At 38.3% G+C, this 14,927-nt stretch overlaps 1 protein-coding gene across 2 annotated transcripts in view; it reads right to left on the bottom strand.

The window, feature by feature from the left end:
• Window positions 1-14,927, bottom strand: part of mon2 (MON2 homolog, regulator of endosome-to-Golgi trafficking) — a 177,763-nt gene that overhangs the window by 104,888 nt on the left and 57,948 nt on the right. For both annotated transcript variants that reach the window (XM_059977529.1, XM_059977528.1), the window contains exons 5-7: window positions 10,818-10,947; window positions 1,340-1,437; window positions 760-885 (exon numbers count right to left, since the gene is read on the bottom strand). In XM_059977529.1, coding sequence (XP_059833512.1) covers window positions 760-885; window positions 1,340-1,437; window positions 10,818-10,947 — 354 coding nt within the window. The remainder of the gene's footprint in view (window positions 1-759; window positions 886-1,339; window positions 1,438-10,817; window positions 10,948-14,927) is intronic.

Raw genomic sequence — 14,927 nt, 5'->3', positions numbered from 1 at the left:
CCCAGCACATCCCTGACACAAGTGACATATTTTACTGCTATATTTCCATGTACATGTGACAAAGAAAGCTAATCTGCAGTACAGTGCAGCTTTAACAAGGTGCACTGTTATCAATGTCACCTTGAGATATTAGACTGAAGTTGTGCTTGTCTCCTCAGCAGGACGCACAAGATACTACTGCACCACAGAGAATATGAGAGTTTCCCTTCAAGTTTAGACAGAATTACTCCACCATCTACCACTAAAGTTTAGTCATTTCATTGCTGGCTAAGGTAATTTGACCTACTTCATGCCACAATTGCTTATATAATAAAAGTAGTGAATATACCTGAAATGTAATCAATTGTCTATACAGTGCTTCATGGTGGAGCAAGACAAGATGTTACTTCCTTTCAAAGGCAATATGTTTATGTGAAACTCCTACACCAGCTCCAGAGGAATTATCTTAATTTTTTAATTTTTTAAATTTCAAATCAACTCTGATCTTGAATAGAAAACAAGTTCAGATTACTCAAAATAGTCAATACAATGCGAGTTCTTTACTTGCATTGAGGGTGCAATGGTGAGAGAACCAGTATAAATTAATTAGGGGGAAGGGCATGGTAAGTGGTGGTAAGATAGCAATGTATTGCTTCCCAGTTACTGTCTCAGCCCTACTCCCCATCTCTTTACATTGAATTGATTTGACTTAAAGCCCAGTACCGTACCAACACAGTAAGGACAAAACAGGTTTTACAAGCCACATTTTAGACACTTTACCTCCAAAAATACTCGTGGAAAGTCATTCAGAACAGACTCAAGCAACTCTAATCCAAAGGTTCGGGTCATTTCTGTCATTCCCACCAACCAGTATGGAGCATCTGCATTTACCAACTGGCACAAGTCCTGGAAAATTAAATGAATTAAATAAGGCCATTGATGTAAAAGGAGAACTCCTTGAATAACTTAATAAAATCACGTTAGCAACAGAAAATAATAGATTCATTCTGTAAGAATTAATAACTTCTTCTGCATCTCTAATCTAATCTTTATTCATGGGTTGCCCGTGAAATCAATAATCTCAAAATGTGAAAGACAGCGATCTAATTGAGGTAACTGAATTGAAAGAGTTGGTGATGTAAATCAATATGCACTGAAATGAAGCATGAGCAAATGCCTCCCGGTAAAAAAGCTTAAACGTTTAAATAGCACAGGAGGTTGATCCAACTTCTTTTCACATTACATCCATGCAAATTCCCACAATTTGCCCTGGTAAATTTCATGCAATTAATGAAATTGATGATTTTCTTGGGCATATCTCATTAATCTCCGATTTAACAATAGCAAGGAGTAGCGTTACCTGAAAGAGCATGTATGCATCTTTTGCACAGGGCCTCAGTGTACTGATGGTTCTTCTGTTGCTGTTTCCTTGAATGACAGGAGGTTGACAATCACTGTCTGAAATAAATGAAGTCAAAACTGTTCATTAGGATGTGGGATTTCAGTACTTATACAATGTTGCTTCTCTTTCCATGATTACTTTTTCATTTTTATTCATTTTAAAGGATCTGAACCTAGTTGGCAAAGCATCTCAGCTCACTGTCTACTGCTTCAATTAATCTCCTTTCAGGGAGCAAGCTGTTAATTTTGGTGTGAGCTGCTACAAAATGTTATAATGCTTAAAGAAACAATTTATTGAAGATTTTAAAATTAGCTTTATTTGATACGTATACATGTACAAGTGTTGCCATACTTCTGGTGTCAACATAGCATGCCCACAACTCAGTAATCCCATCTCATGTGCAAGGAAACCGGAGCACATGGAGGATACCCATGTGGTCATGGACAGAACGTACAAATTTTTAACAGACAGTGGCGGGAGTTGAACCCTGACTGGTGATCGCTGGCACTGTAAAGGGTTATGCTAACCAAACGCTTCAGGCTGAATACTTTTGGCTGTTTCTCCCCAAGAACGTAGGTTGTAGATACTGTTCCTTCTAAGCTGCGCTGATGTGCAGCAATGTAGTAACTGAAATACTCCTGCACACATTATCTTTGTTGCTGCACAGATGGAATTTTATTTTTCATAATGTTAATATAATTTTGAAATTATACCAATACAATTTTGAAATCTATTCTAATATAATTGTGAAATACCTTGTAATTATATGTTCATGAATATAATCCATAAATTTTCTAAATAATAAATGTACCACAACTTTTACTTTGAAACATTTCAGAGCTTCAATGTATTTACATTGTCAGTGTTTCAAGTTGTAACACTTACAAATTGTAACAATAAACACAGAATGGAAGTTGGTAACTGATTGTTCATAAACCACCAGTATGTTGAACACCGACACCATATAAGTTTAATAGTTTACGAAATGTGAAAGTTTTTCTTTGTTGTACTGCATTTCATTATACCCTTCAATTAATAAATTAAATCAAAAATGTGATTTTTCATTCTTTTCTTTCTAAATCTTTTTATTAATATTAGTAATATGGACAGAATACAAATGATATATTGATAAAGAAATTACCAACATACAAATTCCATTACATATGAAAAGAAACATACATAATAGTTACAATATAAATGAGTTTACCAAGACATAAGCCATAAAATATATGTACGAACATGGTAAGTCTAAATATTTCATAATATATGATATAAAGAAAACAGAAAAAAGAAAGAAAAAAATAAAAAATATATATATATAATGCAAAACTAGCTAATCTAATCTAATAACTAATATAGAAGAAAAAAGAAGCAAAAAAACGAGAGAGAAAAAAAAAGGGGGGCTGTTTATAATATCTCACAAAAATAAGTATTCATCAAAGCCGTCACTTCCGGTCCTCTCAACATACATAAGCTAAAAGCTGGGAAATCAAATGAACTTGGCACAGGGTCATATTACATCATATGAAAATGTTGAATAAATGGTCTCCATAACTTCTCAAATTTAATATAAGTCTCAAAAGTACCACTTCTAATTTTTTCTAAATTTAAACATAGCATAGTTTGAGAGAACCAATTAAATACAGTGGGAGGATTAATTTCTTTCCAATTCAACAATATAGATCTTCTAGCCATCAGAGTTAGAAATGCAATCATTCGACGGGCAGAAGAAGATAAATGCAGTGAGTCTAACATTGGTAAACCAAAAATTGCGGTAATAGGATGAGGTTGTAAATCGATATTCAAAACCGCAGAAATAATATCAAAAATATCTTTCCAATATTTCTCCAAAAACGAACAAGACCAAAACATATGAGTTAAAGACGCAATTTCAGAATGACATCTATCACAAATAGGACTAATATGAGAGTAAAAATGAGCTAATTTATCCTTGGACATATGGGCCCTATGTACGACCTTAAATTGTATTAATGAATGTTTGGCACATAACGATGATGTATTAACTAATTGAAGAATTCTATCCCAATTCTCACTAGAAATACTAAGACTAAGCTCTCTTTCCCAATCCTTTTTAGTCTTATAAAGAGGCTCTGAATGTATCTTCATAATTATATTATAAAGTTTTGAAATAAGCCCTTTTTGAAAAGGGTCTAATTCAAATAAACTCTCCAAAATATCTGAAGGCACAAAATTTGGAAACGTAGAGAGTACAGAACTTAAAAAATGTCTAATCTGTAAATATCTAAAAAAATGAAATCTAGGCAAATTTCATTCTAAATATTCCCAGTATGCATATTAAAAAAATGTTTAAAGTGCCTCACAGTTTTCAGAGAGTGTGAAAATTTGCTGGTCCATGCAGCCGTAGAAAGAAAATTAGAGGGAACATTGGTGGTTGAGGGGTCATCTTTGAGCAGGCCTTTTTTATGCCATGGCCCAATACCATTAACAAGGTATCTGTGGACATCAGGTTGGGAATCCCTGCCTTAGAGGTTTATAAAGTCATAAGGAGCATAGATAAGGTGAAGAAGATCAGTCTTTTTCCTGTGATGGGGAATGTAAACTATAGGGCATAAATTTAAAGTGAAATTGGGTAAGGTTTCCAGGGGTTCTGAGGGCAAGACTGCAGTGGATATATGGAACATGTTGCCAGATGGAGTGGTAATGGCGGGTATAATTATGTTTAGTAGACATGTGGACAGACACCGGAAAAGGGAAATGGGTCAAATGTGGGGATATGTTCCAATGCAGGCAAATAGGATTAGATTGGTTAGCATAGACTAGTTAGACTAAAGGGCCTATTTCCCCACGGTGTATGAATATAAGATTATGGACAATAAGTATACAAAGTTTTCTCACTGAGATCTTCCTTCCATTAAATTAACATATAAGGCAATGGAAAAAAAAATCTGGCAAAAATATACTGGTTAGGAGCATCATGATTTGTCTTGCAAAAGCAATAAACAAGGACTGATTGATATTAAATCAAATGATGCTTAAAAAATGCAACAACAGTTTAATTAACAAAGTTCTCCTAGCAGGAATGGTCAGGCAGAACACAAACACAGCAGCAAATGTGCGCAGATATCAGGGGAGAATGTTAACGAGCCAAACAGATCAGTCTGTTGATTAAATAGCTACTCGATTCAGTTCAAGTGGAAGTTTCGTTCAATGGCATTACAATGAAGGATAAAATATTTAAGAACGAGAGAGCCACGACAAAAGATACAACTTGCTGCACAAGCTTGAGCTGACAGAGTTCCAGCAGCTGCAAGGAGCTGTGACTATTGACACTGACATAGACAGGCACCAGGAAATAAGAGCTGTGAAATGCAAAGCATCCAGTTTGGGCTGCAGTGTTAGGGTTGAAAGATGGCCTACCAGTTAGAAATAGTCAACAAAGGAACTGAAACAACAGACTTTTGACTGTGGTAGATGGAGAATTGGACATTTCAGTGACATCACGAAATAAGTTTTTCAGCCAGCATGCTAGGGTATGTCTACACAGATCAGGAGCAGCAATTTTTAAACTGCTGCTTGGTGGATTTGGGTGTGTTATTGCTCTTTACTTACAAACAAATTAATACACCTTTTGAAAAGGAGTGAAAAAAAGCAATGTTAAGTTTTCCTTTTGAAGGGACATTACTAATTGATCGCAAGCATCATTCTGAGCATAACTGAAAAATAAAAGTACTTGATTTTCTTTCACAAATCTCTTTTTCTAAATGATAGGAAGGCAATTTCCCTAAGATTAAACAGTTATATAACAAATACAACTACTTTCTGATATCTAAAAGCAAATAATCATTTGTCTTCATTTGAGGGAATACATACAAAGTGCTGGAGGAACTCAGCAGTGCAGGCAGCAACTATGGAAAGGAAGGGCTTCGGGCCTAGACCCTTCATCAGGACTGGTAAGAAAGGGGAAGAAGCCAGACAGCTTGCTTTCATTTACAGTAATGACCTCTCAATGTGACGTACCTGGGTTGATGGCTCACCCATTATGACTGGATTAATACAGCAACTGAAAGGCAACCAACAATTAAAAATAATTGGACACCTTCAGAATTCTGACAACCAAATCAATAACTTGTTAAAGTTTTAACTAAATATTTTTGTTCCTTCTTCTGAGATCTATAGATGTCAAGAGCTGGGGTTTACAAGAGAACAGTTTGAGGACAATATTTGTGCTCAATTCTTAAAGCAAGGAATGTAAAAATTAAGGTGAGAACTATTATTATTTATTCTTTGGCCAAGGTAATGCCCCAAACGTTACTTTAAAAGTGTATAAAGCTTGACTAACTTTCATTTGCAAGGCTTAAAGTTTGACTTTTTCAGATCCCAGATATTATGGGAAGATGTAAACAAATGTTATGTAAACAAAGTTTGGTTGATTATCATGAACGAACACAAGATGAAAATTAACCAGAATAATGTGATGGAATTTTAAAAAGGTAGAGCTCAATGTTAAAGAGCTCTGAAAAATACAAAGACTCTTTGACTCATTACGTGTATCTATGCCAACCATCAGGCCGATCTATACAAATCCCACGCCTGCGTTAATGTCATATTTAACTGCCTTGTTCATTCAAGTACCTGCAAAGTTGCCTCTTAAATGTTGTTACTGTTGTTGCCTTCACCATCTCTTCCAGCAGCTTGTTCTAGATACCACCTATTGTGTGTGTGGAATACAAACCCCATTTCCAGAAAAGGTGAGATATATTCCAAAATGCAATAAAAACAAAAATCTGTGATATGTTAATTCACGTGAACCTTTATTTAACTGACAAAAGTACAAAGAAAAGATTTTCAATAGTTTTACTGACCAACTTAATTGTAGTTTGTAAATATACACAAATTTAGAATTTGATGGCTGCAACACACTCAACAAAAGTTGAGACAGAGTTAAAGTAAGATTGAAAAGTGCACAAAATATTCAAGTAACACCGGTTTGGAAGACTCCACATTAAGCAGGCTAATTGGTAGCAGGTGAGGTATCATGACTGTGTATAAAAGTAGCATTCATCAAAGGCTCAGTCTTTGCAAGCAAGGATGGGTCGTGGCTCACCCCTTTGTGCCAAAATTTGTGAGAGAATTGTTAGTGAGTTCAAAAGGAACATTTCCCAATGCAAGATTGCAGAGAATTTAGGTCTTTCAACATCTACAGTACATAATATTGTGAAAAGATTCAGAGAATTCAGAGACATGTCAGTGCATAAAGGGCAAGGTCGGAAACCACTGTTGAATGCGCGTGATCTTTGAGCCCACAGGCGGCACTGCCTAAGAAACCGTCATGCTACTGTGACAATTATAGCCACCTGGGCTCAGGAGCACTTCGGAAAACCATTGTCACACAGTCCGTCGCTGCATCCAGAAATGCAACTTGAAATTGTATTATGCAAGGAGGAAGCCTTACATCAACTCTATGCAGAAACACCGGCGAGTTCTCTGGGCCCGAGCTCATCTCAGATGGACCGAAAGACTGTGGAACTGTGTGCTGTGGTCAAATTAGTCCACATTTCAGCTAGTTTTCAGAAAAAATGGGCGTCGAGTTCTCCGTGCCAAAGATGAAAACGACCATCCTGATTGTTAACAGCGAAAGGTGCAAAAGCCAGCATCTGTGATGGTATGGGGGTGCATCAGTGCCCACGGAATGGGTGAGTTGCATGTATGTGAATGTACCATTGACTCTGAGGCGTATATTAGGATTTTAGAGAGACATATGTTGCCATCAAGGCGATGTCTCTTCCCAGGACGTCCATGCTTATTTCAGCAGGACAATGCCAGACCACATTTTGCACAGGCTACAACAGCGTGGCTTTGTAGACACAGAGTGCGTGTGCTTGACTGGCCTGCTGCCAGTCCAGATCTATCTCCTACTGAAAATGTATGGCGCATCATGAAGAGGAGAATCAGACAACGGACACCATGGACTGTTGAGCTGCTTAAGTTTTATATCAAGCAAGAATGGACAAAATTTCCAACTGCAAATCTACTACAATTAGTATCCTCAAGTCCAAAATGGTTAAAAAGTGTTATTAAAAGGAAAGGTGATGTAACACAATGGTAAACATGCCTCTGTCCCAACTTTTGTTGAGTGTATTGCAGCCATCAAATTCTAAATTTGTGTATATTGAAAATCTTTTCTTTGTACTTTTGTCAGTTAAATAAAGGTTCACGTGAATTAACATAGCACAGATTTTTGTTTTTATTGCACTTTGGAAAATATCCCAACTTTTCTGGAAATGGGGTTTGTAGTTACCCCTCAGATTTCCTCTCTCTCAGCATATACCTTCGCTCTTCAGTCCCACTACTGTGGGGAAAGAGAATCAGGCTACCTACCCTATCGATACCTCTCAAAACTTCATACTCTACCACATCATCTGTCAAGTTTTGCTCCAGGGAAAACAGTCCCTACCTATTTTTGCAATCTCTCCTTTTAGTACAAGCAACATCCTTTCTTTTCTATATCTTTTCTGCACCTTCTCCAGCTTAATCACGTTTCCTGTAATATAGCAATCAGAACTGCACACAATAGTTCGTGTGGCCTAACATTCTGCACAACTGTATAGTGCAGATGTTGAAAGAGGGTTGAAATCTTCAAGTTTCCAGGAGTGAACATCTACTTACTGTTATGCTGCTGGAGTTAGGGCAGCAATGAAAGTCCTCCATTATTGTATGTCCATGCTGACGCACACCAATATGGAAGTATTCTTCATTGCCATTTCCTTAACAATTTCTTTTGACCAGTCAGGGTTGTTAGACCTGAGCTGAAACCCCAAACCTGGAGGACCAGTGGACCACCCTTAGTCTGGTTTTTACCCCTTTGACAGGTTTAGCATGAGTGACCAAGAGCCAAAACATAAAGCCTGACTCCAGTCAACATAGCTCACCAGGTCACTGAGGCACATAAGCCTCCAAACCATGATAAGGTTGTGGTCCTCTTGGAGGAGCAGTGAACATCACCAAGAGCTTATCCTGAGTCAACCATGTACACGGCACAGCCAAGAAAGCTCACCAATGCCTCCCACTTCTCCAGGAGGCTGAAGAAAATTGGCATGCTCCCATCAACCCTTCCTAATTTTTACTGATGCACCACACAAATCATCCTATTTGGATGCATGACACCTTGAAATGACAACATCTCTGCACGTGATTGCAAGAAACTGCAGAGTTGACAGTACATCTCAGTACATCACCAGAACCAGCTTGGACTCTGTCCATACTTCTTGCTGTCTCAGTAAAGCAGCCAGCATCATCAAAAAACCAACCAACCCTGGATGTTCTCTCTTCTCCTCCCTCCCATCAGGCAGAAGATACAAAAGCCTGAAAACACAGGCTCAGGGATAGTTTCTATTGTTACGTCCGTAGCCCCCTCCTTTGTGAGAATCGCAAGATCACCATTGGGTTGGGTCAAGGGGCCCAGGAAATGAGAGTGGGACGTGCAAAATGCCTCGTTTCCCCGGCGATGTAAAGCTACGGGACATGGCCATTGTCTCCGGAAGACCAAGTTGTGTATTGAATACTGTACTATTCACTGAAGCCCCTCAGGGGACGACCAGAGTGGGCTGGTTGAGGGATTGCATCATCCCAACCTGATTGACACCTGAGACCCCGTGAGGAAGTATAAAAGAGGGTCTGGGGAACAACCCCTTCAGATGCACCAGAAGAAACGTTAAGCGACCACGTAACAGCAGGAAGTCATCTGAAGGAAGCCATGTGCGTTCGATTCTGTGGCTGGAATTGGTGGCTGGAACCACGGAAAACAGCTTTTAGCTAACAACGGGGAAGCCCGCTCCCCTGACTCAACGGATTGGCATCATAAAAGACCTGGGGCAAGTTTAAACCGCATCGCTTTTAAACCCAACAATGCTGCAGCTTGAGCAAACTGATAGTGACTGTTATCTTTCCATCGGACAATACATTATCCCCTAGACAACAATAGAGCTATTTCTTATTGATTATTATTATACCCACGCTTTAGATTTAGTATTGACAACGTATATTATCTGTATGTTTGCATTAATCTTATTTTTGTGCCCTTTATCAATAAATACTTTTAAAAATAGTACCATCAGACTTCAATGGACCTCTCTATCTTTGCTGGTAAGTGATCCAGTTACGGGATTTCGTAACACTATCCTGCTGTTATTAAATAGTTCCCTAGTAAGATATGTTGGAGTTGACCTCACAACATATCACATAATCATCTTGCATCTTATTGGTTACCAGCAGTGTACTTTCTCTGTAGCTGTTACACTTTATTGTTACACTTTTTACCTTGCACTACCTCAAGTCACTGCGTAATGATCTGATCTGTTTGAACAGTATGCAAGACAAGCGTCTCACTGTATCTTGGTACGCATGACAATAATAAACTAAGTCGAATTCCACAATAGCCCAGCTCTTGTACTCAATGATGATGTGCCAAATTAAATTAGTAATCAAATATCCAATTGAACATCCCTTCTGCATACAGTGTCCATATCCTTCAATTTCCTGCACTTTCAAGTAGCTTCTAAGAGTCTCTTGAATGCTTATCATCTTATTTGCCTCAACCCCCACTCAGACAGTGCATTCTGGGGATTCCCCACTCAGTGTAAAAACAAAATGGCCCCACATATCTTCTTTGAACTTAATACCTCTCATCTTAAATTCATGCTCTCTGGTTTAGACATTTAGACATGTCAACCCTGGGGACTTACCAAAGGCCATATAAATATGGTCCACCCACTTGCTGTTATCTATCCTCTTGGTCACCTCTTCAAAATCTTAATCAAACCCATGAGACATGATTTTCTACACACAAAGTCATGCTGACTATTCATAAATTTGTCCTCAGGTTTCCAAACGCAGACAAATCCAATAACTTTCCTTCTACTGACTCAAGGCTCACTGGCTTGCAGTTTCCTGGCTTACCCCTGCTGATCTTCTAAAGACACAAAATTAACTATTTTCAAGTGTTTCAATACCTTACGTGCTGCTAACAAGATTACAAAACTCTATGTCAGGATCCAGCAATCACTTCCCTTTCTTCCCAACACATCTTAGGATACACCTGGTCAGATCCCAGGTAGTTTCAAAACCTTGATCAGAGCACTGATATACATGTTTATCTCTGTCCCCTGCCTTGAACTCACTAGCTTCAATATACTTCTCCACGGCAAATACAGACAAGTATTCATTTAAAATCATACCCATTTCCCACGGCTTCATACAGAGTACGGTGCTGGAGTGTTCTATGTTATATAAAAAAATAAGACGATCTATTCAGTAATCATCTTTCAGAGGAATGTAGAGTCCTGTTGGATCAAAAGTTTGTTTTGTCCGTTCTCATATCTAAACAGAGTATTTTGTCTGGTGAGAAACTGGTGAGTATTTTGTCTGGGAGTTATAATCAATTAATATATTAACCAACCTTTATGTTGCTCATCTTCAGCATCCATTCTCTCAAAGACAACTGTAACCACTTGGCGCACCGTTGCTGCTGCAGTATTATTGGTGATATTGTCTTTGGTAAAATGCAGTCGAAAGCAGAGTACAATCGCCTGAACAAAATTTTAAAGGTGAATTTCAATGAAATTTAATCTACAAACATGTAAAAAGTATTAAAAGTGTATAATGGCAATTTGGGTCAGATAGTCTAAAGACCACTTTTAAATTGGCATTTCAAAATATTGATTACTTTATCACTTCCCTAATAGGGTGGCAGAGTGGAGATACGTCTCTACCAAAGGAGGTGCAAGGCACTCCTTCCCTCTGCTAGCCAGCAGGTCACCCTGGGGAAGGTGAATTGATAATAGTTGGGGTCACCTGTCTTGTGCAATGGCAATCCACTTCTCTAGAAAAATTTGCCAAGAACAATCATGGTGACAGAAAGACCATGATCACCTATATCATACAATATGGCACAAAACAAACTTCTCTAATAAAACACCATCTTAAGTTATCATAGAGGGAATTATTTTATAAATTTATGTGGAGGAAATTTAAGTGGAGGGGACCAATTTGAAAATTATTATTTTGTCTCTATTAAATAAACATATTTCTATTGAAGTGCAAATGAAAAGTTATTGTACAAAACATTAACTCTGCTTTTTCTTTTACAGATGTTGCCTGATCTATTGAGTATTTCCAGCATTCTGTTTTTATTTGCACTTTCTTGTTAAACTATTTATGCTCAGATACGGCAAACAGAAATTAATATACTAGGCTTAAGATGCGCTTTATTGGTGACAGGGTACATTGAAACATACAATGAAATCCTTAATTTTGCACTAGCAACTATAGTCCGAGGATTGTGCTGAGGGCAGCCTCAAATGTTGCTATGCATTTGCTAACAGTGGCGCTAACAGCGTGGCCACAACTGACTAACCCTAACCGTATGTCTCTAGAATTTGGGAGGATATCCACACAGTCACAAGCAGAATGTATGAACTCCTAACAGACAGTGGTGGGAATGCATTACACTAACCACTACACTACTGTGCAACCTCAGGTTAAGAAAAAACATTAAAGAAATTGACAGTGATATCAACTGGAATAAAAATACAAGCTAATATAAGCAGAAAATACACAAAGAGCCAGATTTTGGAAGATGACTAGTTTATCACATTTATGCCATTATTTGCCATTAGCTATTAAAATTATTAACAACTAAAGAATAGATTCAGGAGGCACTGATCAAAATAATTATACATATATTCCAAAATAAACAATATGGATAAAGATGGTTAATGAAACTGTAGATAATATTTCTGCAAAAATACATTTGCAAACAGAAGAACTAATTAAATTTAAATGTAATGACATCCAAATGGTGGCTTTAGTCAATATGTTTAAAGAGGTCACTTTACCCGAAACATTAGTATTTTCATCTGACTATATTTTAACAGTATATAATATATGCAATCAAAGCATAGCTAAAGGTGGTTTAGTACGTATCTAGTTACATTACATCCAACATTGGGATTCCAAATGAAAATACTGGGCATCAGACATTGGATCAGTTCATTAGAATTAACATCTCTTAACTTGTGTACAATGGAAACACAGTTAATAAAAATTATGAAATTAATTGGGCCAGTTAAATTTTCCAACGTTATGTTCTATCTCATAGCAAAAATGTACTGTAAGCTTTGAAAGGGCAAGTGAAAAGAAATCTTACGATATATGCTTAAAACTTGCATCTACTACTGAAGTTAGAACTTACTCTCTGACAACACCCTCCACTTCTAGAAGAAACAATTTCAAAAGAACATGGGTTTGAATGTGGACTGAACATAACTGATGTGAACATAGATAAAAACCAATAACGTGTACAGGGCATTTTGAACATGATTTGATGATCAATATCTGTATTCTGAGGCAAAAAAGAGTTTCATGGTCTTTAGCATATTTACCTGGGTATTAGAATTTCAAACAAGGAGCAGAAATTCTGCAAACCTCAGAATTAACCAATGATGTCAAATCAGACAACATTCAAGGGTGAAATACTCCCTGATGGCCACATCTGCGCCAGGTGCATTGAGATGCAGCTCCTTAGAGACTGTGTTAGGAAACTGGAGCTGCAGTTTGACAACCTTCAGCTTATTAGGGACAGTGAAGGAGTGATAGAAAGGAGCTACAGGGAGATAGTCACCCCAAGGCTACAGGAGACAGATAAATGGGTTACTGTCAGGAGGGGGAAAGGGGAACATCAGACAGTGAAGAGCACCTCTGTGGCCATCCCCCTCAACAATAAGTACTCCAGTTTGAGCACTTTTTTGGGGGGCGGGGGGAGAAATGACAATCTACCCGGAGGAAGCAACAGTGGTCATGCCTCTGGAACCGAGTCTCCACCTGTGGCTCAGAAGGGTAGGGAAGAGGATGGCAGCAGTAATAGGGGACTCTATAGTCAGGGGACAGATAGCTGATACTGTGGACATGAAAAGGAAAACAGATGGTAGTTTGCTCCCCCAGGTGCCAGGGTCCAAAATGTTTCTGGACATGCCCACAATATTCTGAGAAGGGAGGGTGAGCAGCCAAAAGTCATAATACATATTAATACCAATGACAATGAAATATGAGGGCAAACTAGCGAATAAAATAAAGTAGGATACCAAAATTTTTTCAGTTAGTTGATATTGGACCACTGGAAAGTGATGCTGGTGAGGTAGTAATGGGGGGGGGGAGGGGGGAGACGAAGAAACGGCAGAGGAACTTAATGGGTACTTCGTATCTGTCTTCACTGTGGAAGACACTAGCAGTATGCCAGAGGTCTGTGAGTGTCAGGGAGCAGGAGAGAGCGCCATTGCTATTAAAAAGGAAAAAGTGCTAGGCAAATTCAAAGATCTTAAAGGTGGATAAGTCACCTGGACCAGATGGACTACATCCCAGAGTCCTGAGAGGGTTTGTTGAAGAGATAACAGATGCATTGGTTACGATCTTTTAAAAATCATTTGATTTTGGCATGGTTCTGGAGGACTGGAAGATTGCAAATGTCGTTCCACTCTTTAAGAAGGGAGGAAGGCAAAAGAAAGGAAATTATAGGCCAGTTAGCTTAACCTCAGTGGTTGAGGAAATGTTGGAATCTATTATTACTTGGAGACTAATGATAAAAAATAAATCAAAGTCAGCATAGTTTCTGTGAAGGGAAATCTTACCGGACAAATTTATTAGAGTTCTTCAAGGTAACAAGCAGGATGGACAATGGAGAGGCAGTGGATTTACTTGGATTTCCAGAAGGCGTTTGATAAGACACTACACATGAGGCTGCTTAACAAGATAAAATCCTATGGTGTTTCAGGAAAGATACTAGAATGGATAGAGGAATGCTGACAGGCAGGAGGCAGCGAGTGGGAATAAAAGGGGCCTTTTCAGGTTGGTTGCTGGTGACTGGTAGTGTTCTTCAGGGGTCAGTATTGGGACCGCTACTTTTTACATTGTTTGTCACTGATTTGGATAATGGAATTGGTGGCTTTGTGGCAAAGTTTGCAGATGATACAAAGACAGGTGAAGAGGTAGGTAGTGTTGAGGAAGCAACGTGATTACAGCAGGACTTAGACAAATTGGAAGAACGGGCAAAAAATGACAGATAGAATACAGTGTTGCGAAATGTATGATAATGCATTTTGGTAAAAGGAACAATAGTGCGGACTAATATGTAAATGAGGAGGAGGTTCTAATATCACTCGTGCAGAGGGACTTTGGAGTCCTTGTGCAAGACTCCCAAAAGGTTAGTTACAGATTGAGACTGTGGTAAAGAAGGCAAATGCGATGTTGGCATTTATTCTAAGGGGAATAGAATATAAAAGGAAGGAGATAATGCTGAGCCTAGTCAGGCTGCACTTGGAAAATTGTCAACAGTTTTGGGCCCCATATCTCAGAAAGGATGTGTTGTCACTGGAGAGAGTCCAGAGGAGATTCACAAGGATGATTCCAGGAATGAACTGGTTAACATGAGGACTTTTTAGCAGCTTTTGGCCTGTACTCACAGGAATTGAGAAGAATGCGGCAGGATCTCATTGAAACCTACTGAATGTTGAAA

This window comes from Hypanus sabinus, chromosome 8 (assembly GCF_030144855.1).
Source record: "Hypanus sabinus isolate sHypSab1 chromosome 8, sHypSab1.hap1, whole genome shotgun sequence".
NCBI classification, from domain to species: domain Eukaryota; kingdom Metazoa; phylum Chordata; class Chondrichthyes; order Myliobatiformes; family Dasyatidae; genus Hypanus; species Hypanus sabinus.
Note: the sequence above shows the minus strand (reverse complement) of the source record. Positions and strands in the feature narration are given on the sequence as shown.